The 23,962-nt window shown below is 43.6% G+C and overlaps 1 protein-coding gene across 1 annotated transcript; it reads right to left on the bottom strand.

Moving 5' to 3' along the window:
* Positions 1-716: 716 nt before the first annotated feature.
* LOC140905880 (myelin P2 protein) lies at positions 717-21,769 on the bottom strand. The gene is made up of 5 exons (XM_073329373.1): positions 21,692-21,769; positions 13,241-13,340; positions 6,865-7,037; positions 1,608-1,709; positions 717-804 (listed from the first exon to the last, which is right to left on the bottom strand). Exons 2-5 carry the CDS (start codon positions 13,311-13,313, stop codon positions 754-756), a joined length of 399 nt encoding a protein of 132 aa, XP_073185474.1. The 5' UTR covers positions 13,314-13,340; positions 21,692-21,769; the 3' UTR covers positions 717-753.
* Positions 21,770-23,962: the final 2,193 nt, after the last annotated feature.

Here is a 23,962-nt window from a genome sequence, read left to right as displayed (position 1 = left end):
TGACCCAGTATGGCTGTTCTTATGTTGTTCCCTCAGCTGGTCCAGCTGTAATGGCAGTGTCTAAGGCAGGGGTCTCAAACATGCGGCCTACAGGGTTCGTCCCTGCGGCCTGCCAAGCTCCCTGCGGCCCCGTCCCTGTACCCTCCCCAGTGCGCTGCGTCCCCAGCCTACCTCCAGGCCAGGGGTGGGCAAACTATGGCCCCGGGCTGGATCCGGCCCCTCAGGACTTTGGAGCCGGCCTGTGGATTTGCCAACCCCGTGGTGCTGAGGGCCCCGTGCGGCCCTGGGGGAAGGGGGAGTGAAAGTGGGAAAGGGGGTTGATGCAGCCCTCGGGCCAATGTACAAGTTCTCATGTGGCCCTCCTGGTGATTTGAGTTTGAGACCCCTGGTCTGAGGTACTGTGAATCTTCTATAAACACTGAAATGAGTGTGCATTGCCCAGTAATTAGAAAACATTTTCAGGGCTCATATACAATTCTTTTCAAAATGTAATTTTTAAAAAAAGTGGCTGGTGGCAAGTGCATAATGCTGTTAGGATCAATGGTGTCATGGGGCAGATTCTTTTAGTGAGGCAAATTTAGCATCAGGAACTATCAACCTTTTTAAAGAAAATCCAACCACTCAATAGCCTATAGACACCACTATAAAGGCAATAAGTATTTACTTCATTTGTAAGCTTTTTATTAAGTACCTACAACAGTTAAGTTTATAGTACTCCAATTTTTAGTCAAGCAGGGTACTGACAGAGTTTCTTCAGGCTTTCTCATAGATCCTAGTGCAGGTGATGTCATTCATGGTGCATTCCTAGAAGACAAAAGAGGAGTTCACCAAAACAGTTGTACTTTCTCACAGCAAAACAGTAAAGACAATCCCACTTTAAATACAATGAGGGAGAAGAAAAATCATCTCACCCATTTTGTTTGTGCAAAGAAAAATGTGCACTATATTATAAGGTTATTGGTATTAGTATTTCCCCTTTTCACATTTCCTTCCAACCTTCCAACTTTAACATATATTTTGATTTACAAAAAAAATCAAAATATATGTTAAAGACTAATATTTGTATGAATTCAGCCATCTTTTGAGCGTCTTCATTTCTGTCTTACTTATATGGCCCCCACAATCACAGTATCTGAACACCTCACAATCTTAAATGAATTTATCTTCACAACACCCCTTTAAGATATGGAAGTACTTTTATCCCACAGAGAGTCTAAGGCCTGCATCCTTAAAAGTATGTAGGTGTCTAAATCTCATTGAAATCAACAGAAGTTAGGTAACCAAATACCTTTGAGGATCTGGGTCGAAGTAACTTGCCCAAAGTTATAAAGGAAATGTGTGGTGGAGTAGGGACTTGAACACACGGCTTCTGAGTTCCATGCTAACCACCAATCCATCTTTCCTCTTGTCCCATATTCCTCAATATTAACTTAAGTCAGCCTATTTGCTAATGTTCTCTTCCTGCCCTATGCAACCATCACACTTCTAACATAAGCCACATTTATTTAAGGAGAAAAACTGAATGTAAAATTAAACTATAACTGTTTAGATGATCTCTACAGCTTTGCATTAATCAGTGATCAGATAATTAGAATGAATTCACTCACCACCACCATTTTCCCATCTACCACTTGTCTCTTTATTGTGGTCTCTTTGCCATCCCAGTTCTGGACCTGATTTAATGACCCATTGTCTAAGGTTACAATGCTCTGAAGAAACAGAAAGAAGCAAAACATGAGTATCCTGCCCAGATTATTATTATTTAATCTAATTAGAGCAGAGGCACACATAAATTATTATTTAATTTAATTAGAGCAGAGGCACATATACTACCCCAGTGTGCAGGGGGACTCAGTTATGCTAATTACTGTACAAACGTATATTGAAAGATAGCCCCTGCCCAGAAGAGCTGATGGTCATGCTGGTTAAAGAAGTTATTCACTCAACACTCAGAAAGTCCCACTTTCTATCTTGGGGTTTTACACTGAACATAAAAACAGCCACACTGGGTCAGACCAAAGTCCATCTAGCCGAGTATCCTGTCTTCCAATAGTGGCCAGTGCCAGGTGCTTCTAATGGAATGAACAGACTAGATAATCATCAAGTGATCCATCCCCTATGGCCCATACCCAATGTGATGAGCAGCAGGTATCTGGGGATCTTTCATGTGAAATAGATGGGCAATGATAGGTACTAGCCCCAATGCTATTCAACATTTTTATTCATGTTTTGGCAATACATATAAAATCACTACTGATAACATTTGTGGATGAAACAGATTGCCGGGGTGGTAATTAATGAGGGCAGAGCAATCTGGATTGATTGGTCAACTAGGCCCATTAAAACAAAATACATTTTATTACATCCAAATACAAAATGATATACCTAGAAGAAGAAATGTAGGCCTTAACTACAGAACAGGGGACTGTATCCTTGATAGCAGTGACTCTGAAAAGGATTTTAGGGGTCATAGTGGACAAGCAACTCAGCATTAGCTCCCAGTGCGATGCTATGGCAAAAAGAGCTAATGTGATTGTGAAAATTTGTCTAAGTACAGTTTATGAATTCTGGTTAATTTTGTGAAATTACTGCATGTGATTGAATGCCTCAATGTGTAGTGAGTCAGCCAGGGGCTGGGAAGGTCCCTGTCACATCAGTCCCTCCCCTCCCCTTCTGGAATAAGCTACAGAACAAACAAAAAGATAAAACAAAAGATAATGGAGCAAATAATTAAGCAATCAATTTGCAAACATCTAGACAGTAATAAGGTGATAAGTAACAGTCAGCATGGATTCGTCAAGAACAAGTTGTGTCAAACCAACCTGATAGCTTTCTTTGGCAAGGTAACAAGCCTGGTGAATGGGGGAAGATGTGGTATAACTTGACTTTAGGAAAGCTTTTGATACTGTCTCACATGACCTTCTCATAAACAAACTAGGGAAATGCAACCTAGATGGAGCTACTATAAGCTGTGTGCAAAACTGGTTGGAAAATTGTTCCCAAAGAGTAGTTATCAGTGGTTCACAGTCATGCTGGAAGGGCATAACGAGTGGGGTCCTGCAGGGATCAGGTCTGGGTCCGGTTCTGTTCAATATCTTCTTCAATGATTTAGATAATGGTATAGAGAGTACACTTATAAAGTTTGCGGACAATACCAGGGGTTGCAAGTGCTTTGGAGGATAGGAATACAATTCAAAATGATCTGGAGAAATGGAGAAATAATCTGAAGTGAATAGGATGAAATTCAATAAGGACAAATGCAAAGTACTCCATTTAGGATGGAACAATCAGTTGCACACATACAGAATGGGAAATGACTGTGTAGGAAGGAGTACTGTGGAAAGGGATCTGGGGGTCATAGTGGACCATAAACTAAATATGAGTCAACAGTGTGACACTGTTACAAAAAAAGCAAACATCATTCTGGGATGTATTAGCAAGAGTGTTGTAAGTAAGATATGAAAAGTAATTCTTCACAATGCTCTACTCCGCCGTAATTAGGCCTCAACTGGAGTATTGTGTCCAGTACTGGGTGCCACATTTCAGGAAAGATGTGGACAAATTGGAGAAAGTCCAGAGAAGAGCAACAAAAATGATTAAAGGTCTAGAAAACATGACCTATGAGGGAAGACTGAAAAAATTGGGTTTGTTTAGTCTGGAGAAGAGAAGACCGAGAAGGGACATGATAACAGTTTTCAAGTACAATGACGGTTTTTTACAAGGAGGAGGGAGAAAAATTGTTCTTCTTAACCTCTGAGGATAGGACAAGAAGCAATGGGCTTAAATTGCAGCAAGGGAGGTTTAGGTTGGACATTAGCAAAAACTTCCTAACTGAGGGTGGTTGAGCACTGGAATAAATTGCCAAGGGAGGTTGTGGAATCTCCATCATTGGAGATTTTTAAGAGCAGGTTAGACAAATACCTGTCAGGAATGGTTTAAATAATATAGTCCTGCCTTGAGTGCAGGGGACTGGACTAGATGACCTCATGAGGTCCCTTCCAGTCCTATGATTCTATTAAAAGAAGTTGTTAACCGTGATGACTGTGCTCTGACAGGGCAATGGGTATGCTATGGAGGATGCCTGAGCTGGAAGAAAACTAGTTTAACCAAGTTTATCTGCAGGGAAGGGAAAGTGGAGAGTGGAAAATCCCCAAACAGGAGAACAAATGGGAAGAGCTGGCAGAGCAGGGGTTTAAAAAGCAAAGGAGCAGGCTTTAGGAAGGAGAGGGGATTTATTTATTTTTTTACTGCAGGACCAGCCAAGGTCAAAGGAAGCTGGATGGAGGAGAGAGGTCCAGGAGGTGGCACTTGGAATCCTGAAAGGACACTGTTCCAAATCCTGAAGAATACTCCAGAGTAGTGAGAAAATTGAGGCAAGAATGACATACAGATATTTTATTGTATTGTCTAGAGCTGTGTAATTTTTGTGCTGTTTAAAGTAGAGAATGATTGGTTTAAGAACCTTTAGCTAAGTCTTTGTGATGTGTGCTTCACGTATCATGTGTCCCTGGAGACTGTAAACCAGAGTGCCCACAAGGTAGGAGCCCTTAGAAAGGGTGTGCTTAAATTAATGGGAAGATGGAGGGAGCCAGTACTAATTTCAGGACCTAGGCAGCTGGATCATGGGGTCTCAAGAAAGGTGTTATACAGAGGATCTGTATCCTGAGAATGTGCCTAAAAACCCAGAGCCAGATGAAGCTTAAAGCAAAAGGCACCACCATGTTGAGACCCAAACGCAGCAGCCTGGTGAGTGTCCAGAAGGGGGAATGACTAGGACTGTGACAGCAATCCTTAGGTGTATAAACAGAGAATTAGTGAGTATGAGTAGGAAGGTGATTTTACCTCTGTATACAGCATTGGTCAGACCAATACTGGAATACTGGGTATAGTTCTGGAGTTCACAGTTTTAAAATATGTTGAAAAATTGAAGAGGGTGCAGAAATGAGCCACAGAAATTATTTGAAGGATGGAGAAAATGCCTTTTGTTGAGACACTTAAAGAGCTCGATCTGTTTCGTTTATTAAAATAAAATAAAATAAAATAAAATAAATAAAAAAGACCAGTGGTGACTTTATTACAATGTATAAGCACACTCACAGGGAGAAAGCACCGAATAGTAAATAGCTCTTTAAGCTAGCAGAGGAAGGCATAACAAGAACAAATGAATGGAAATGAATGGAAATGAAAAAGAACAAATGAATGTTCTCAATGGTAGCAGATGACAGAACGAGGAGTAATGGTCTCAAGTTGCAGTGGGGGAGGTTTAGATTGGATATTAGGAAAAACTTTTTCACTAAGAGGGTGGTGAAACACTGGAATGCGTTACCTAGGGAGGTGGTAGAATCTCCTTCCTTAGAGGTTTTTAAGGTCAGGCTTGACAAAGCCCTGGCTGGGATGATTTAACTGGGAATTGGTCCTGCTTTGAGCAGGGGGTTGGACTAGATGACCTTCTGGGGTCCCTTCCAACCCTGATATTCTATGATTCTATGATTCTATGAAACTGAAGCCAGACAAATTCAAATTAAAAATTAGGCACATATTAACAGTGAGGGTGATTAACCATTTGGAACAGACTGTCAAAGGGAATGATGAATTTTCCATCTACTGATGTCTTCAAATTCAGATTGGATGCCTTACATAAGAACGGCCACACTGGGTCAGACCAAAGGTCCATCTATCCTATTATCCTGTCTTCTGACAGTGGCCAATGCCAGGTGCCACAGAGGGAATGAACAGTACAGGTAATCATCAAGTGATCCATCCCCTGTTGCCCATACCCAACTTCTGGCAAACAGAGGCTAGGGACCATCCCTACCCACCTTGCTAATAGCCATTGATGGACCTATCCATGAATTTATCTAGTTCTTTTTTGAACCCTGTTATAGTCTTGGCCTTCACAACATCCTCTGGCAAGGACTTCCACAGGCTGACTGTGCGTTGTGTGAAAAAATACTTCCTTTTGTTTGTTTTAAACCTGCTGCCTATTAATTTCATTTGGTGATCCCTAGTTCTTGTATTATGAGAAGGAGTAAATAACACTTCCTTATTTACTTTCTCCACACCAGTCATGATTTTATAGACCTCTATCATATCCTCCTTTAGTCGTCTCTTTAACAAGCTGAAAACTCCCAGTCTTATTAAATCTCTCCTCATACGGAAGCCATTCCATACCCCTAATAATTTTTGTTGCCCTTTTCTGAACCTTCCCCAATTCCAATATATCGTTTTTGAGATGGGGTAACCACATCTGCATGCAGTATTCAAGATGTGGGCAAACCATGGATTTATATAGCAGCAATATGATATTTTCTGCCTTATTATCTATCCCTTTCTTAATGATTTCCAACATTCTGTTCACTTTTTTGACTGCTGCTTCACATTGACTGGGTATTTTCAGAGAACAACTCTCCACAATCACTTCAAGATCTTGCTCTTGAGTGGTAACAGCTAATTTAGACCCCTTCATTTTATATGTATAGTTGGGATTATATTTTTCAATGTGCATTACTTTGCATTTATCGACATTGAATTCTTTCTTCTAGATGCTCTTTAACCTATAAGTTTTTGAGCTGGGTACAAAGTTACAGAGGTAACTGGGTTAGACTATATGATCTAATGATCCCTTCTGTTCTTAAACTCTATAAATCTAAGGAAAAAATTCCTAATGTACTTCATGGAATCTGGCTCTTCTCCTTTTTTAGGGGGATATAAAAGCTCTACTTAAGTTGCACTGAGCTTTCCAGGTGTGTTTATCTAATTATCCACTCTGATAATTAGCAGATGTGTTTTTACCATGTGGAAAAGAACTGTCTGTGCCTTTTGCAGCAGATTGGGAGCACCGTGAAGGACAGCTTTAATCCTCACCTTGGTTTTCCGGTCATCTGGTGTGGTTTCATCAAACTCCTCACCAAGCTTGAAAGAGATCTCATTATTTTTAAAGGCACTCTTGGTTTTGATGGTTACCATATCACCGTGAGCACTGATGGTCATGCTGGGTTTGGCCAGCTTGCCCAGTTTCCTGGTGGCTAAGCCCACTCCTGTAAGCAAGATAATTCAGATCTCTTAAATGCTACCAGGAAAAAAAAACATTATGGATTTCAGTGTCTCAGGAATCCATCACTTCTGGGACCAACCCGTCACTTCCAGGACCGACCGCACTGGCCAATTGCGCCGGCCTGTGGGGCCCCACAAAGCGCAGGGCCCGGAGCAGTCACACGCACCTAGGAGCCCTGTGGCCTGCCTGGGCGATTTAAAAGGGCCGGGGGCTACCCTTTTTAATCACCCAGGCCCCTGGCCAATTGCCCCCTTTGCCTCCACTCCCGTTGGTGGGCTTGCTTATTAGTGACCTCAGAAAAAAACATAAAATTCTCACTGATGAAGTTTGCAAATGACACAAAAATTGGGGGAGTGGTAAGCAATGAAGAAGACAGGTCACTGATACAGAGCGATTTGGATCTCTCTTTGTATATATGTGTTTTAATATGGCTGAATGTAAAGTTATACATCTAGGAGCAAAGAAGGTAAGCCATACTTACATGATAGAGGACTCAAGGCTGGGAAGCAGTGACTCTGAAAAAGATTTGTGGGTCATGGTGTATAATGAGCTGATCAGAAGCTCCCAGTGTGATGATGTGATCAAAAGGGCTAATGCAATCTTTGGATACATAAACAAGGGCACCACAAGTAGGAACAGAGAAATTATTTTGCTTCTGAATTTGGCACTGGTGCACCTGCTGCTGGGATAATGTTTTTAGTTCTGGTGTCCACAGTTCAAGAAGGATATTGATCAACTGGAGAGGGGTGGGGAACTTTTTTTCTATTAGGGGCCACTCACCCACAGAAAAAATCAGTCGCGGGCCACACACAGCCCCGTGGGGGGTGGGGGCTCAGGGCTTCCCCTAAGCTCCGGGGTGAGGGGTTTGGGGTGCAGGAGGCGACTCCAGGCTGGGGCCAAGGGGTTTGGAGTGCGGGAGTGGGTTCTGCCCTGGGGCAGGGGGTTAGGGGTGTGGGCTCAGGCTGGGCTGTGCTTATCTCAGGCGGCTCCCGGTCGGCAGTGCAGCAGGGCTAAGTCAGGCTTCCTGCCTGCCCTGGCTCTGCACTGCTCCTGGAAGCAGCCGTCATGTCTGGCTCCTACGCGGAGCTGCCCACAGCTCCCATTGGCCGCGGTTCCTCGCCGATGGGAGCTGCGGAACTGGCAGTGGTGGAAGCACACAGAGCTTCCCTGATCACCCCTGCTCCTAGGGGCCACAGGTACATGCCGGTCATTTCCGGGAGCTGGAGCTGACCCTAACTTTCCCCCACAGCAGAGTGAGCTGGCGCTTGTGGCTCCAGCCCCACGGGGGAGTGGGGCGCCAAGGCTTGGGGCCTCTGGCCTGCAATGTGGAGACTTGCCACGGGCCAGAAGAATTGAAGCAATGGGCCGGATACGGCCCGCGGGCCATAGGTTCCCCACCCCTGGATTAAAGGATTAGAAAGCCTGCCTTCGAGTGATAGACTCAAGGAGCTCAAACTATGTAGCTTAACAAACAGAAAGGTAAGGGGTGACTTGATTACAGTCTACCAGCACCCACATGGGGAATAAATATTTGATAATGGGCTATTTGATTTAGCAGAGAAAGGTATAGCCTAGTCCAATGGCTGCAAGTTGAAGCTAGACAAATTCAGACTGGAAATAAGGTGTAAATTTTTAACAGTGAAAGTAATTAATCATTGGAGAAATTTACCCAGGTGGATTCTCCATTGCTGACAATTTTCAAATCCATATTGGATGTTCTTCTAAAAGATTTGCCCTAGGAATTATTTTGAGGATGTTCTATGGTCTCTGTTACATAGGAGCTCAGACTAGATAATCACAATGGTCCCTTCTGGCCTTAGAATCTATGATTCTATGGATCTGTGATTTAACGCTGTGTAGTCAGCCAGAATAATATCCAGCAGGTAAATGGAGGCATATATATTCATATGAAATAATAGAGACATCTTCCTCATTCCCCACACCCTACTTTTAATACCTGCCTGTAGTGGGGTGGCTGCCCCACTCCTGCAGAACAGGCATTAAAAGCAGTCGTGGAAAGGGCTGCAGCTGGGAAAAGGAGTGAAAGCAGCTAAGGGAATAGCTGATCACAGGTGTGGCCAGCCCAATCAGGCCACAGCTGGCCCTATAAAGGGGCTGTGAGCCAGGAGTTGAGGAGTCTCACTCTAGCCCTGGAGTGGGAGGGGCTAGCTGCTGAGAAGAGAAGAGAAGAGAAGAGAAGAGAAGAGAAGAGAAGAGAAGAGAAGAGAAGAGAAAAGAAAAGAAAGCTGCAGCCTGGTAACACTGCAGGCCTTGGTGAAAGCCTACAGAGGTACTAGGGCTGCAGAGATACAGCCTGGGAATAGGCAGAGGCAGCCAGTCCTAACCCCTTGCCAATGATGAGTGGCCATTATAGACTGCAGTCTGCCCCAGGGAAAGGGGGCCAGATGATCAATTGGAGAGGGGTGGGGAACCTTTGATTCCCTCAGGGAACTGATGGGCAGGATCCCCTGGGAGAATAACATGAGGGGGAAAGGAGTCCAGGAGAGGTGGCTGTATTTTAAAGAATCCTTATTGAGGTTACAGGGACAAACCATCCCGATGTATAGAAAGAATAGTATATATGGCAGGCGACCAGCTTGGCTTAACAGTGAAATCCTTGCTGATCTTGAACACAAAAAAGAAGCTTACAAGAAGTGGAAGACTGGACAAATGACCAGGGAAGAGTATAAAATATTGCTTGGGGATGCAGGAGTGAACTCAGGAAGGTCAAATAACACCTGGAGTTGTAGCTAGCAAGAGATGTTAAGAGTAACAAGAAGGGTTTCTTCAGGTATATTAGCAACAAGAAGAAAGTCAAGGAAAGCGTGGGCCCCTTACTGAATGAGGGAGGCAACCTAGTGACAGAGGATGTGGAAAAAGCTAATGTACTCAATGCTTTTTTTGCCTCTGTCTTCACGAACAAGGTCAGCTCCCAGACTGCTGCACTGGGCAGCACAGCATGGGGAGGAGGTGACCAGCCCTCTGTGGAGAAAGAAGTGGTTGGGGACTATTTAGAAAAGCTGGACGAGCACAAGTCCATGGGGCCGGATGCTCTGCATCCGAGAGTGCTAAAGAAGTTGGCGGATGTGATTGCAGAGCCATTGGCCATTATCTTTGAAAACTCATGGTGATCCGAGGAAGTCCCAGATGACTGGAAAAAGGCTAATGTAGTGCCCATCTTTAAAAAAGGGAAGGAGGAGGATCCTGGAAACTACAGGCCAGTCAGCCTCACCTGAGTCCCTGGAAAAATCATTGAGCAGGTCCTCAAGGAATCAATTCTGAAGCACTTAGAGGAGAGGAAAGTGATCAGGAACAGTCAGCATGGATTCACCAAGGGCAAGTCATGCCTGACTAATCTAATTGCCTTCTATGATGAAATAACTGGCTCTGTGAATGAGGGAAAAGTGGTGGACATGTTGCTCCTTGGACTTTAGCAAAGCTTTTGATACCATCTCCCACAGTATTCTTGCCATCAAGTTAAAGAAATATGGGCTGGATGAATGGACTATAAGGTGGATAGAAAGTTGGCTAGATTGTCAGGCTCAATGGGTAGTGATCAATGGCTCCATGTCTAGTTGGCAGCCGGTATCAAGTGGAGTGCCCCAAGGGTCGGTCCTGGGGCCGGTTTTGCTCAATATCTTCATAAATGATCTGGAGGATGGTGTGGATTGCACCCTCAGCAAATTTGCAGATGACACTAAACTGGGAGGAGTGGTAGATATGCTGGAGGGTAGGGATAGGATACAGAGGGCCCTAGACAAATTAGAGGATTAGGCCAAAAGAAATCTGATGAGGTTCAACAAGGACAAGTGCAGAGTTCTTCACTTAGGACGGAAGAATCCCATGCACTGCTAAAGACTAGGGACCGAATGGCTCGGCAGCAGTTCTGCAGAAAAGGACCTAGGGGTTACAGAGGACGAGAAGCTGGATATGAGTCAACAGTGTGCCCTTGTTGCCAAGAAGGCCAATGGCATTTTGGGATGTATAGATAGGGGCATTGCCAGCAGTTTGGGGGACATGATTGTCCCCCTCTATTCAACATTGGTGAGGCCTCATCTGGAATACTGTGTCCAGTTTTGGGCCTCACACTACAAGAAGGATGTGGAAAAATTGGAAAGAGCCCAGCGGAGGGCAACAAAAATGAGTTGCCTTAGATGAGTTGACTAGAACACATGACTTATGAGGAGAGGCTGAGGGAACTGGGATTGTTTAGTCTGCGGAAGAGAAGAATGAGGGGGGATTTGATAGCTGCTTTCAACTACCTGAAAGGGAGTTCCAAAGAGGATGGATCTAGACTGTTCTCAGTGGTAGCTGATGACAGAACAAGGAGTAATGGTCTCAAGTGGCAGTGGGGGAGGTTTAGGTTGGATATTAGGAAAAACGTTTTCACTAGGAGGGTGGTGAAACACTGGAATGCATTACCTAGGGAGGTGATGGAATCTCCTTCCTTACATATTTTTAAGGTGAGGCTTGACAAAGCCCTGGCTGGGATGATTTAGTTGGGGACTGGTGCTGCTTTGAGCAGGGGGTTGGACTAGATGACCTCCTGAGGTCCCTTCCAACCATATTCTATGACTAGCAGTGGCCACTGAGGCAAGGTGGGGTTAGAGGGTTGGGGGTTCCCCAGGAAGGAGAGACCCAGAGCATGGGGCAGAACCCTGAGGTAAAAGGGCAGTGGGGTCTGGGAGGGGCATGAAACTGAGGCAGGTGAGCCACTGGCCAGCAGAGGGTGCTCTGAGGCTGGAAAAGAGCTAATTCCAAGATGACCAGCAGGAGGTGCCGTGCTGGTGAGTTCTGCAATCTGCTACACTCCCTCATAAAGCTTACTACAAGGTGCCCAGAAAGTTTTAAATAGACATGAGTACCTTGCATTTCAGAATGCATTTTATGAGGCAACATTAAAAGTATGGCTTACACAGTCTGCTTTGTGTGACCTGATCTTGGTAAGGGCTTATTTATTCATTGCTTGCAGTCTTACCTATCCTGGATAAAGCACTGCCAGTGACTGACCAATGAATGGAAAGCCGAACACAAACGAGGCTCTGTGTTTTGGGGGAATAATTATTAGTTAAGCCCTTTGTTCCCACAAAGGACAGAGACAAACTGATCCCTTCAGAGTTTATGCCTCAAAAAGCCTGTATTTGAGAAAGATTGCAGCACCAAAACAAGCTGAAATAATTTATTAAGGGAGACCTGGTGAGATTTTGAGACCTCCCTAGAAAAAACATAAAGGGTAATCAGAGGTGGAGTTCATAGATTTGTTCAAATCTAGGTTACATTGTGCCTAAATCACTACATTTTGGGGGAGGACTTTAATAAAGTTTTATGTAGAGCAAACAGCTGTGTCTCAGAATGTTGTCAGTTGCCTTAGAGGCAGACTGTGGAAACAAGCCAGCAATTGTCAATTGGTACTAGGGAATCAGTGATGTCACTGTCATGGTACTGTCATATTTGAGGTATGAGAAATGTTTGGTAGTACTATTAAGGAGAACCCAATATTAGGCCACTGCGAAAATGATGCTAATTCTAATTGATTGGCTCTATTTGGCAACTGAACAATGTGTACCATCACTTTTTCCTCTTATTTGTGGTGGATTCTTTCAACTCTTGGCTTAGTTGAAGAAAGTCTTAGTATTTTAACAGGATTTGAGGTTTTGATGGTACCATCATGTGTCCACATTTTACAGGTATGCCACTTGGTTCCATTGCTCAGTATCCTGAACTCAATTTTCCAGGATAAAAGCAAAAATTTAGTCATTAAAACAAAATCAATGCAAAAAACCCACATCTCTTTACGTTATCTCAAGAAAGGAATCAGGGAGTGGTAATCATCTTTAACACAAACACCTCTGGCTAGAATATTTACAAATGATTTACTAATTAAGTTACTTTATAAATATCATAGGTTTTTTCAGGTGTAGCAGATTATCTGGGCAATTCCCAGGCAATGGAGGATCAGTACTTGCAGTGTCATTTCAAGTCTACTATAGCAATGAATGTCTTAAGGAAAAAGGAGTTCCATCATGTCCCATAGCCTATTCTACCATCTCATAGTGGTCACTCCTTTGTTTGCAAGTGACTGGAAAGCAAGAGATCCCCAGATTATTTCTACTTAAAAACAGTGACCATTAAAGGCAGAAAGGACACTTAAAAGAAAAAGCATTAAAACCCTGTAATATTTCTCACCTAATTCTTTCATGTATGCATCAAAGTTTTCACATGAGGTTGAGTTCCAGGTTCCCAGGAGATGATCAACCATTTTGTCCGATTTAGTGGAGCGCTCGCTCTGAAGGGAGGGGAAAAAGCCCAACTGCTTTAATGGCCTGATCCAAAGCCCAGTGAAGTCAATGGGAGTCTTTCCAATAGCTTTAGTGGGCTTTGGATTAGCCCCTAAGCAGGTGGTGTGTAATGCACAAAGAGTAATATCTTGTTTTTAATATGCTCTGAATATGTGCTATCCAGGTTGGAACGTGTCTTCAGAAACCCCCATTACTAACCATTCACACTTATCCCAGCATTTCCATGCAAAGACAATCATCACCATATAATGAACTTTTCAAATCCAATAGGGAAAAGCAGTCTAGCTGAGCACTAATGAAACACAGCTGCGAAAACAAAAGGGAGTAAAGATTCTGCAGCAAGAATGGTTCTGCTTCCCCACTTCACCCCAAAGGGCATAAAATCTCACAATGGAACACACATTTGTCTTAGTTAATTCTGTATTACTTTTGGGGGGTTGGCTATATTGGGCTGGATTCTCAGCGGAAGTAAGTGTTCTACCTTCTCTGGTCATAGAGCTGAATGTAATTTAGAGCAGACTCTGGACTGTTCTAATTTACAGGGGCTGGATCAGTGACCTGGGTGGCCTGGGGATTAAGAGAGACCTTGGGGAAAGGGCCTTGGAGAGTGGGGAAATGTAAGAGGAACTTAGTGAAGGGGCGGTGGAGGCGAGGTTGGTATGCCATGTATTTGAGTTTAGCTGTGGTATATTGGGTCTTAAAGTTTGAGGTGAGATGCAGAAGAGAGGGGCAGGGGTAGAAATGAGAGGTGGGAGAGAGGGGAAGTTATGTTTTTGAGATACTGACTTCATGCTGATGACATTCAGGAAGAAATGTCTGAAAGACAGTGGCAGATGAGAGAGTGAACAGAGGATGAAAGCTCTGAGGAGAGGAAGGAGAGTGGTAGAGATGGTAGCTGAGGCCCAGCTCCTCAAAGGTATTTAGATACCTAACTCCCATTGATGTTGATCCTGAATTCCTTTGAGGATCTGGGCCTGAAGTCCCAAAAACAGATGAGGTAATTTATGGATATGTTGTAGATGGGGAAGAGGAAGGAGGTCACAGTGTTGTGGGTCACTGGCAGAGCATGAGAGGGGAAGGATATGGACCCACCATGGGCGACAATGAATGAGGAGTCTGAGGGTATGTCTAGATAGCAATTAGACACCCGCAGCTGGCCTGGGTCAATTGACTCAGGCTCGTGGGGCTTGGGCTGTGGGACTGTAAAATTGTCTAGACATTTGGGCTTGGGTTGGAGCCTGAGCTTTGGGACCCTCACATTGGGTCCACAGCAATTTTTAGCCCTGAAGCTTGGGCCCCATGAGCTCAAGTCAGCCATGCCATGGGCCTTTTATTCCAGTAGAGGCCAGTCTGAGAGGCAGCTTTGCACGGTTCCTGGAGATGCTGCTGCTAAGGGTTGAAGTATTTAAAATAAGCTTAAAATAAATAACACAGCAGGACCTAACTTTTGCTAATGTGTTTTGATTTAGGGTTCTGAGCCTGCTTCTCTTTCCCTGCAGGCATCCAAGGGGCAAGACACAGGGAACTTGCCTACAACTCCACTGACCAGTAGGTGAGCACGTGCTGGCTCGCATCCATCTGCAGCTGGCAGTTGGCACTGACAACTGTCAAAGAGCCTTTAGTCAGGGCAGGGTACAATGGGATTGGCAAGCAGTTGGTGTTCTCCAACCAATCACTGAACTCTAAGTCACAATGCTTCTTAACTTCACCCTTTTGCCTGGCTGCTGAGAAGGCGAGTGAAGCAGGTTTGTGAATGAGATTCATGAAAACAGACTGAAGGGAAAGTAAATTTGCCAGATACAGTTACCTGCGGTACCCTTTGTATTGTTCTCTTTAGCCTAAATTATTGCTCACTGACACAAGATAGAATATCGGAGTACCTGAAACTCTACCTCTCAACCTCCAGTGTACCACACATCTAACCAATACCAGCGTGGAAAGCAGGGACAGCCACAGTGCTAACAGTGCAGCCAGTCTGGCCCAGTGGTGCATTCTAAAGTTTGACAAAGACAACCATGTTTTCAAGAAGAAAAGGAGTACTTGTGGCACCTTAGAGACTAACCAATTTATTTGAGCATGAGCTTTCGTGAGCTACAGCTCACGAAAGCTCATGCTCAAATAAATTGGTTAGTCTCTAAGGTGCCACAAGTACTCCTTTTCTTTTTGCGAATACAGACTAACACGGCTGTTCCTCTGAAACATGTTTTCAAGGGGTCATTCCAGACTAGGGGTAGAATGCTAAAGACATCCAGAGAATTATTTTTTTAATTTCTATCAGGCTGTTTATTCGTCCTTGCTCTCTATTATCTTTGAAACTCAATCATTCCTTATACGCTATGTTGAATCTGCAAGATTGTTTATAATCCCTGAGGTTGTTGTTACAGTGCTATTTTCTTGGGAATTACCTTGAAGTTTTACTCTAACACACAGAATGCATCAGGCCAACCCTGGTGTAACACCTTGAGTTCACTGGAGTTACAGCAAGGATAAATTTGGTCTGTCATCTCTAAGGTCTAGGAGTTTGTGTTTAATTTTGTAACTGGGGACCTGTAGGGTGGGTGGTCCTGTTCAGCAATTACTCTGCAATGTCAGTACACCGACATACTTCTCATGCCTGTGTGTGTGGCTTTTGTAGGATCTCTGGAGTGTAATAAGAACTGTTATAACAAACTGAACAGTTTAACACTTCATACTGCAGGACTGTCACCCCATGACTCTGTGTGAGGTGACATGGGAATCTAGGGTGCATTGAAGCTTAACCCATATGCTCTATATCTCACTGGTGATATTATTAGCCAGTTATGCAGGCTAAAACGTATAATTTATTGTGGCACAGTCTGCAGTGCCTTTAAATTTTTCTAATCTTCTTTTCACTAAATCCTTTTACTAAACACTTACTTAGTAAAGAAAATGGTACCGGGTAGAGCAGGATTAAAATAATGATTGTATGAACCAACTGGGACTGGAGAAAATGAAGATATCTCACAGATATAAGTCACTAAGGCTCAGATTTACTTCTGCTGACCAGGATTAGAGGATAAAAAATAGTCCACATTTTAAAATCTGCAAATATTTTATCTAGGGCTTCCCTCTCTCACCAATAAGATACACACAACAGATTTCGTTTTAGGGAGTTTGAGAGACCTGGTGAAGTTATTCAAGACTGCTTTGAAACCAAAGATCTTTTAAAATAAATCTGATCAAGAGGGTGTATGGGTGAGCAAGTCACCATGTGCATATTTAAAATGTGTCATCTAATAGTTATTAAAGATTAAAAATGACAGTCTGAGACATTGGGAAAATCCACTATGGAAGTGAGTACCATTAGGGGGAAAGGGCTTGCAGGTTTAAGATCTTATTCATGGTCAATGGAGAATTTAAAAGTGAGAAACAGTTAGGGCTGGGACTAATAGTAAATACAATGTTTTCAAAATCCATTTAGTAGAGCCTGAAATCTGTCAAAAAGGTGACGGGGGTGCGTGTTGCTAATCATTATTAGGGCATCTGAAATTATGAAAAAATTGGGAGTCACAAATGTATAGAAAGAAATACAGAAAGTCACAGGATCGCATTATTGTGTGCAAAATATCCTTTACCTTGGGGAAAAAAATAAATCCTAGGTGACTTTCCCATTCTGCACAGGACATTGTACACATTCATGGAGAGATCTTGCTCAGTTGCAGGCTGACCGGGGCAGCAAAAAATAATTTATTAGGAAAACAATTTTTTTTTCTGGCACAGAAGTCATGATCATAACAAATGTGTAGCCTTAGTCTATACTTTAGATCAAGAATGACTATGTCAAGGATAAAGGATTGTTTGCAGTGTTGATGGAGTTGTGAAGGCCCCAGGATAGTAGAAAGAGTACCTTTCCCAGACCTGAAGAAGAGCTCTGTGTAAACATGAAAGCTTGTCTCTTTCACCAGCAAATGTTGTTGGTCCAATAAAAGATACTGCCTCACCCATCTTGTCTCTCTAAGGACAGAGGATGCATGTTGTGAGCTCCAACGAGGCAACTCTCATACACAGATTTCTGCTCTATCGTTTGTTGTGTTATAGCTCTGAAAAGAAAGCCACAGTTCTTACCTCCTGCCAATTAAGGTATCTTCCAATATACAAATAGCTGGGCATGTTACAAACCCACCTCTTTCTTATGTATCATTGAGACAGCTGCTGTCTTTGTGCACCATCATGGCAGCTGATATCAGATGGGATGCTCCTATTAAATAATTCACATCTGGGAGCCTGGAGTTATGGCATTATCCATGGTGGGTCGTCAGCGCTGGAATTTTATCCCGCCGTTGAGGGAAAAAAAGCCACAAGTGGGTGTCTTTGGGTGCTTCTGAAAATCCCACCCTTAGTCTCGTCTTTGATGGTTGGCTGGTACTATGCAATGTTTAATCCTAGGTTCAAACACTTCTACTGCGAGAACTAAACCAATGGAGTTCTGATGATATCTAGGGTGGCGTCCATCATGTTGTTTTTCAAAATGGGGCTCAAAAATAATTTCAAATTATCGCCATCATGACAAAGGAACTATTCAGTTTTCCATAGGAACTTACTTTCTTCTAATTATGAAGCTCAACCAGCCTACATTTGTTCTTGTGCTGGTTCTTTGATCTTTTCTTGGTCATACAAGCACTATGTGTAAGGTTATAGAAAAAAACCTAGTAAATTGTGTGTGGAAAATGAATGTGCCCATGTTTCATGTACTGCATGCTGGGTAATAATATAAGAGGACTCAATGTTTCTTAAACTAAACTTATTCTTTATTAAGAGAACTATTTACAGAGGTGCTGTAACTGCAGCTAGCATTCCAGCCACATGCACACAGATTGGCTTACTAGTGCCTCCTCCAAATTCTTCCCTCCTACAATCTGTGCTTTGCCCTCGAAATTCCATGCATGTTGCTACAATCACAAATATATCATTGCCTGATGCATGCATAGGTGTATGCTTGCAAGTGTAGTGAAGCGCATATGTGATTTCATACTTGCTATGGATCTCGGGAAGAATTTGCACACATACAAACAGATGCTTACTGTGTGCACACATAGAGGCATATATAAAATCTGGTTACACAAACACTGACAGTCAGGTCCATAACTGTTTGGGCCATCATGTGAAAATACAACATGGCAAAGTGTCATCAATGTATAAAGTTTATCAATTAAATATATGTTTACGTATAAATACAACTACACTCATGGGCCTGATTTTGCAAGGTGAGGAATCCCACTCGGTAAATACTGAGTTTTCTTAATTCACATTGATATTAATGAGAGTTGGGAGCACTCAGCAGATGAATGAAAACGTCCACTCTGGTTTGTGTTTCCAAAGTGCTCGTACAGTAGCCTTTTCCATAATTTTATTTAACTTTATAATGAAATTATAAACTGCCCTGAAAATTGTGTCCTTTTAAATATGGTTTCCAGTCTTCCCAGTGTGAAGAATCTAACCAATGTTGTTGTTAATATTATAATCTTACATGCATGTTGTGCTTTTTTGTTCCAAACAATCCTAAAGCACTTTGCAAACAGGAATCACCTTTCCCACCATAGGAATGCAGCCACCTCTGCACAACACAACAGTTCAGAATAGGAAGTAAGAAAGAAGTGTATAACCAATTGAAATCTAGGTAGATTTCAAGTTTACTTTGAAAAAAATTACCTGTTTTCTATGGGGATCCAAGAAACTAATCAGTGATGTATTTGGGATTATTGTCACAGTAAAATATCATTCATTACTTTAGATTACTTCTGATTCATGGCTGCGAGTAGTACAATGAGACTGTGTCTGTAGCAGGCAGCACAACTAACAGAAGTGGCAAGAAAAACTGAAAGGAACCTGTAATTGGTTACGTAAAAGCTAACTGGTCGCATGCTAACTTGCGTCTCTAAGTTACTTTAGCAACCCAAATTGTACCACCAAGACTTTAGCCGAATGTATTTCCAGTATGCCTGTACAAATGTAACTGCAACATTTGTGTGTTCATCGCAGTGCATGTGAAAATTCACATTTGTGCAGGCAAAACCAGTAACTGCCGCCATGACATTTTTGCACAAAGAACAGAATCGCGTGTGCGCTCTCTGTCTCTCTCACGCACGCTGACTCCAGGAGTGTAGGTGCTGAACACCCATAAGCAGCCCCCATGGATCAGCACCTTCCCCTCCCTCCCTGAGCCTCTCGCCCACTGCGAACAGCTGTTTTGTGGCATGCAGGAGGTGGGGGGACGAGGGAGGAGCAGGAGGGGGCAGAACTGGGAGGGAAGAGGTAGAGCGGGGACAGGAAGAGGTGGGGCGGGGTTGGGGCCTTGGGGGAACGGGTGGAGAGGGGCAGGGCCTGGGACAGAGCTGGCGGTAGAGCACCCCCTGGGGACTTTGGAAAGTTGGTGCCTGTGACACAAAGAATTGATACAATTGCAAATTTAGTGGATGCATTTTAGAGGCTTGCTAACATTTTAACCCGAGGTGTGTGCCAAAGGCCCTCTAGGAGTTGTTGGCAAAATTAAACTATTGCTGGGTGTCTCTCTACGTTTAGGCAACTGCATCTAACTAACATGTTCTGCCAGCCTCTTCAGTGAATAATTGATGGGGAAAAAGAAAAGACAGGAATATCTTACCAAGTATTATTCATAATAACAGATGATTATCCACCATGCTAACAGCAAAAGTAAGGCAAATTTGCTAGCTTTGTAACTTCCTTGGCCAGTTTACAGATACAACAGTGTGTGCAATTTGCCTATGCTACATAAACTGAAATTTAATTCTGTTTATTTTTCGTACAGCAAATTATTCCACAATGCAAAACCGGTTCATGACACCACTACAAATATAACAGATTTGGTCTTTATCGTCGGTATCCTTTAAAAGTGTCTTCCATTTGACAGTTTCTATGGGTTCTATCAATTCCAGTTCCCCATTATATGTTTAAGGAATCTCTCTATCACGGCTAGTATTTGTAGTGTTGCTGACTCATTATTTTATTGCAAATCTCACAATAGCTGGTATTCTTCTGAAAGCCCAGCTCATGTGAACCTTCCAGCCCTACATTTTTATGATTCCATGAGACTCTCAGCTTTCATATTAAAACAAAGTTTCTAGCCGTAATGGTTAGACAGAAAAGCTGGAAAGACCTCAAGGCTCAAAACCCAGCAGGAAAATAAAAGAAACCCAAATCTATTACTTTTGAAACTCTCTTCATTTTTAAGTCTGTCTTAGGGGTCTGACTCATGATTTTTGCATGCTTGGGGGCGGCAATACTGAGCTGCCTGTTCGAAGAAAATGTTGAGAGTATCCACTGTATAAAAATGGCTATTGTTTAAGCGTGATGACCATCATCTTAGTTATCTCTGGTGACTGAAGCTGGTCATCCAGCGCTAAAGTCTGAGCCTCTGCAGTTTGAAATGGCAAACGTATCTGTACCTCTGGTCTGCTGAACATTACCCTAGGTTATTCCAACTTCTTAGTAGCCTTAAAAGTTTCCCTAAATAAGTCACCCTCTGCCCAACTCAGTCTAACAGTCTTGCAAACCTTGAGATTAACAATTCAATCCGTTCATGAATATGAATGATGTAGTTGAACACAGATACTAGAAAACTGCATCACTCACCTTTAACTGGACTACCTCCCTGATTTCTCTGCCTCAGGGCTGATGGCTCTCGCAGCCTGTGGGCTAATCTCCTTCCTCGCAGCTATGCTAGGCCCTGGGCCTTGCTGTTCAGAACCAGCCCACAGCTTTCTCTTGGCACTTGTAGAAATGGCTCCCCCTGCTGCTCAAGAAGCCTGACCTCCACTCCCTGCATGGACTGGACACAAGAAATATTTTTGGGGGCTCCTTAATAAATATTGCCTGAACCGGTTAAGCTTGACTATCTGTTTCTGAATGAGAAACAGAAATTTGGAGTCCTATTCCCAAAGTTCATGCTTCTCTACTTCGTTCATTGAGGGAAGAGGTATTCTTAGAAGTTCAAACGATAGGAAAAGACCATGGCAAGACTTTCAGAAATAGAACTTCCATCAGATATTCACTTGCTTCCATCAGATGTCCACTCTGCCTAACATGGCATACTGGGGATGCACTAGGTGTGTGGGATGAATCATAGTATTTCCAATCCCACGTATTCAAAAATCATGTATCAGGCCCCACAAAATCATGAGAGAGACTTAAAATCATTATATAAAATCATCTCTTTTCTTCTCAAATAGAAGATTGTAATCCCAACAATCCAGGAGCTGCTGCTTCAAGAAAAAACCCAAACATCACAAGGTGCATGATAAAATTGTGAGAGTTGGCAACACTGGAATCATACCTCAAATGCTGCCCTTGCATACAGTACCTGGAATATGCCTTTTGTAGTGCTGCGTTTTTCAATGTGAATCTCCCTTATCCAGGACCGGCTCCAGGCACCAGCAAACCAAGCAAGTACTTGGGGCGGCTCTTTTCAAGGGGCAGCACTCCGGGCCTTTTTTTTTTTTGTTTGTTTTGGCGGCACTCCGCGTGGGGCGGCAAAAAACCTAGAGCCAGCCCTGCCCTTATCACAACATTCTTTTACATTCTGATGTCAACGCTTAAAAGAACTCCCCCACAGGCAGGGTTGTCCTTGGTTTCAGCAAAAACAAGATTAACCTTTGACAAAGAACGGTCATTTTACAGTTCAAACTAACGTACAAAAAATAAATAAAACCACAAACAGAGGCATAAAGCAAGGTTACAAGGAAAGGGTATGGGTCATTGTGGGTAAGCTATATAAGAATTAAATCACATATGACAAGTGAAAAGCACAGTGGGGTGAGAGCTGGGGTGAGTTCATTTTGTAACTTTAGTTGCATATTTGTTCTATTTGTAAGTGGGGGAATAGTCCCGCTATTGTTGGGAACTTTCCTGGGTTCTACACTACCCCGGTGAAGTGGGCTAGCAAAAGGATCTGAGTCCTCGCTCCCACTTCCTTTACCCAGTGGCCTCTCTGCCCTTGAGGACTCCCCTTCCACTCTCCTGTCTGGCAGAGTCCTCATAACCCCAGCAAGGCTGGGCCCAGGATTCCTGAGGGGCTCGACCCCCAACCCTGCTGTGGTCACCTAGGACAGGGGCTAGGGTGTCCCCACTCCGGGGTACTCTGTCTGCACAGGGCACTTCTCTGACCCACTGACCATTACATACAGGTTAAAGCAAATGCAAGTTATTTAATCAACAATTAATTTTAAAAAGAATAAGAAAAAACGGGAAAGGTTAAAGGAAACATCAACCCGCTCTGTGGCAGGAACATCACAGTGTCTCTGGAATGTCAGGGCAGTTCACAGTCTGTTCCTTGTAAGTCCCAGGCCTTCCCCTCAGGCCCTGGCTTTGCTGCAGGGATGCTGTGGGTTGGACACTTGCTCTGGTGGTGGTCACACGCTCTCAGGCTCTAAGTGGTAGGACCCTTCTTCCCAGTGTCGCCCCCGCCCTGTCTGGGTTATGATCCAAGCCTGGCCTGCAGAGCCTCTTGGCTGAGGCATCTCTCTGTGCTGGGCCCGCTGCCCAGGGTCCCCCTTCGTCTCCCCAGCTGCTCACCGCACCCAGCTCCAGACTGCTCCAGCCCCAGCTGCACCACTCGGTCTCTGCACTGCTGCTGCTGCTCTGCCTCCAGCTCCCTGGGCTGCTTCTCTGGCCCCTCTGGCTCTGGTTGCTGCAGCTCTGCTCCCAGGACAGGGTCTGCTCTCTCTGGTCCCTCTGGATCTGGCACAGCTCTGCTCCCCAGCTCAGCTTGGGCCCCTGCTTTCTGCTTAGCTTGGCCCCACTCTGTCTGACGCAGGCAAATCCAGCTCATACGGAGGACGGGACCTCCCTGGCCTCCTGACTCTCTGATTAGCCTCCCCGCCCTGCCATTCAGGCTGACCTGGAGCATTGGCCTCTCCCCATTGTTCCTGGGGGCTGTCAGTCTCAGGGTCCTGATTCCCCATTGACCCTTCCCCCTTTTTAGTACTGGGAGCTAGCAACTAAAACACCCCCACTGAATGTTAGTAAGAGGCAACAGTCCCCTTACATATTACAGTGGTTTTCAACCTTTTTTTCATTTGTGGACCCCTATAATATTTTGAATGGAGGTATTGACCCCTTTGGAAATCTTAGATATAATCTATGGCCTCCCCGGGGTCCGCAAACCAGAGGTTGAAAACCATGGTTCTATGAGAATCTGAAGGTGATGCAATTTAATCAGGGAAACTCTGATTAATATGCAGCTGTAACTATACATAACACAGTAAAGCTAACGACAATTTACCGTATTCAGTGCAACCCACATGTAACAGTCGGTTTCCACACAAGATTCATAGCTTTTTAAGGTCAGAAGGGACTATTAGGATCATCTAGTCTGACCTCCTCCATAAAACAAACCATAAAAACCTTACCAGTAATTTCTGCATGAAAACCATAATTTCTAATGTAGCAAAAGCATATCTTTTAGAACAACACCCAATGTTGATTTAAAGACTTCAAATGATGGCAAATCCACCACATGCCTAGGTACGTTGTTCAAATGGATAATTACCCTCACTGTTAAAAATGTGCATCTTATTTCTGAATTTGTCTAGCTTCAACTTCCAACCACAGGACCACATTATATATTTTTTTG

This window comes from Lepidochelys kempii, chromosome 2 (genome assembly GCF_965140285.1).
Source record: "Lepidochelys kempii isolate rLepKem1 chromosome 2, rLepKem1.hap1, whole genome shotgun sequence".
Lineage (NCBI taxonomy): Eukaryota > Metazoa > Chordata > Testudines > Cheloniidae > Lepidochelys > Lepidochelys kempii.
The sequence above is the reverse complement of the archived record's forward strand: the minus strand, read 5'-3'. Positions and strand labels throughout refer to the sequence as shown.

Excerpts from the sequence above, each read along its gene's own strand:
- LOC140905880 (XM_073329373.1), bottom strand. The coding sequence starts at position 13,313 with ATGGTTGATCATCTCCTGGGAACCTGGAACTCAACCTCATGTGAAAAC. Across the intron at positions 7,038-13,240 it reads TGCATACATGAAAGAATTAG|GAGTGGGCTTAGCCACCAGG; the intron begins GTGAGAAATATT and ends TCTTGCTTACAG. Across the intron at positions 805-1,607 it reads TAGATGGGAAAATGGTGGTG|GAATGCACCATGAATGACAT; the intron begins GTGAGTGAATTC and ends TTTGTCTTCTAG.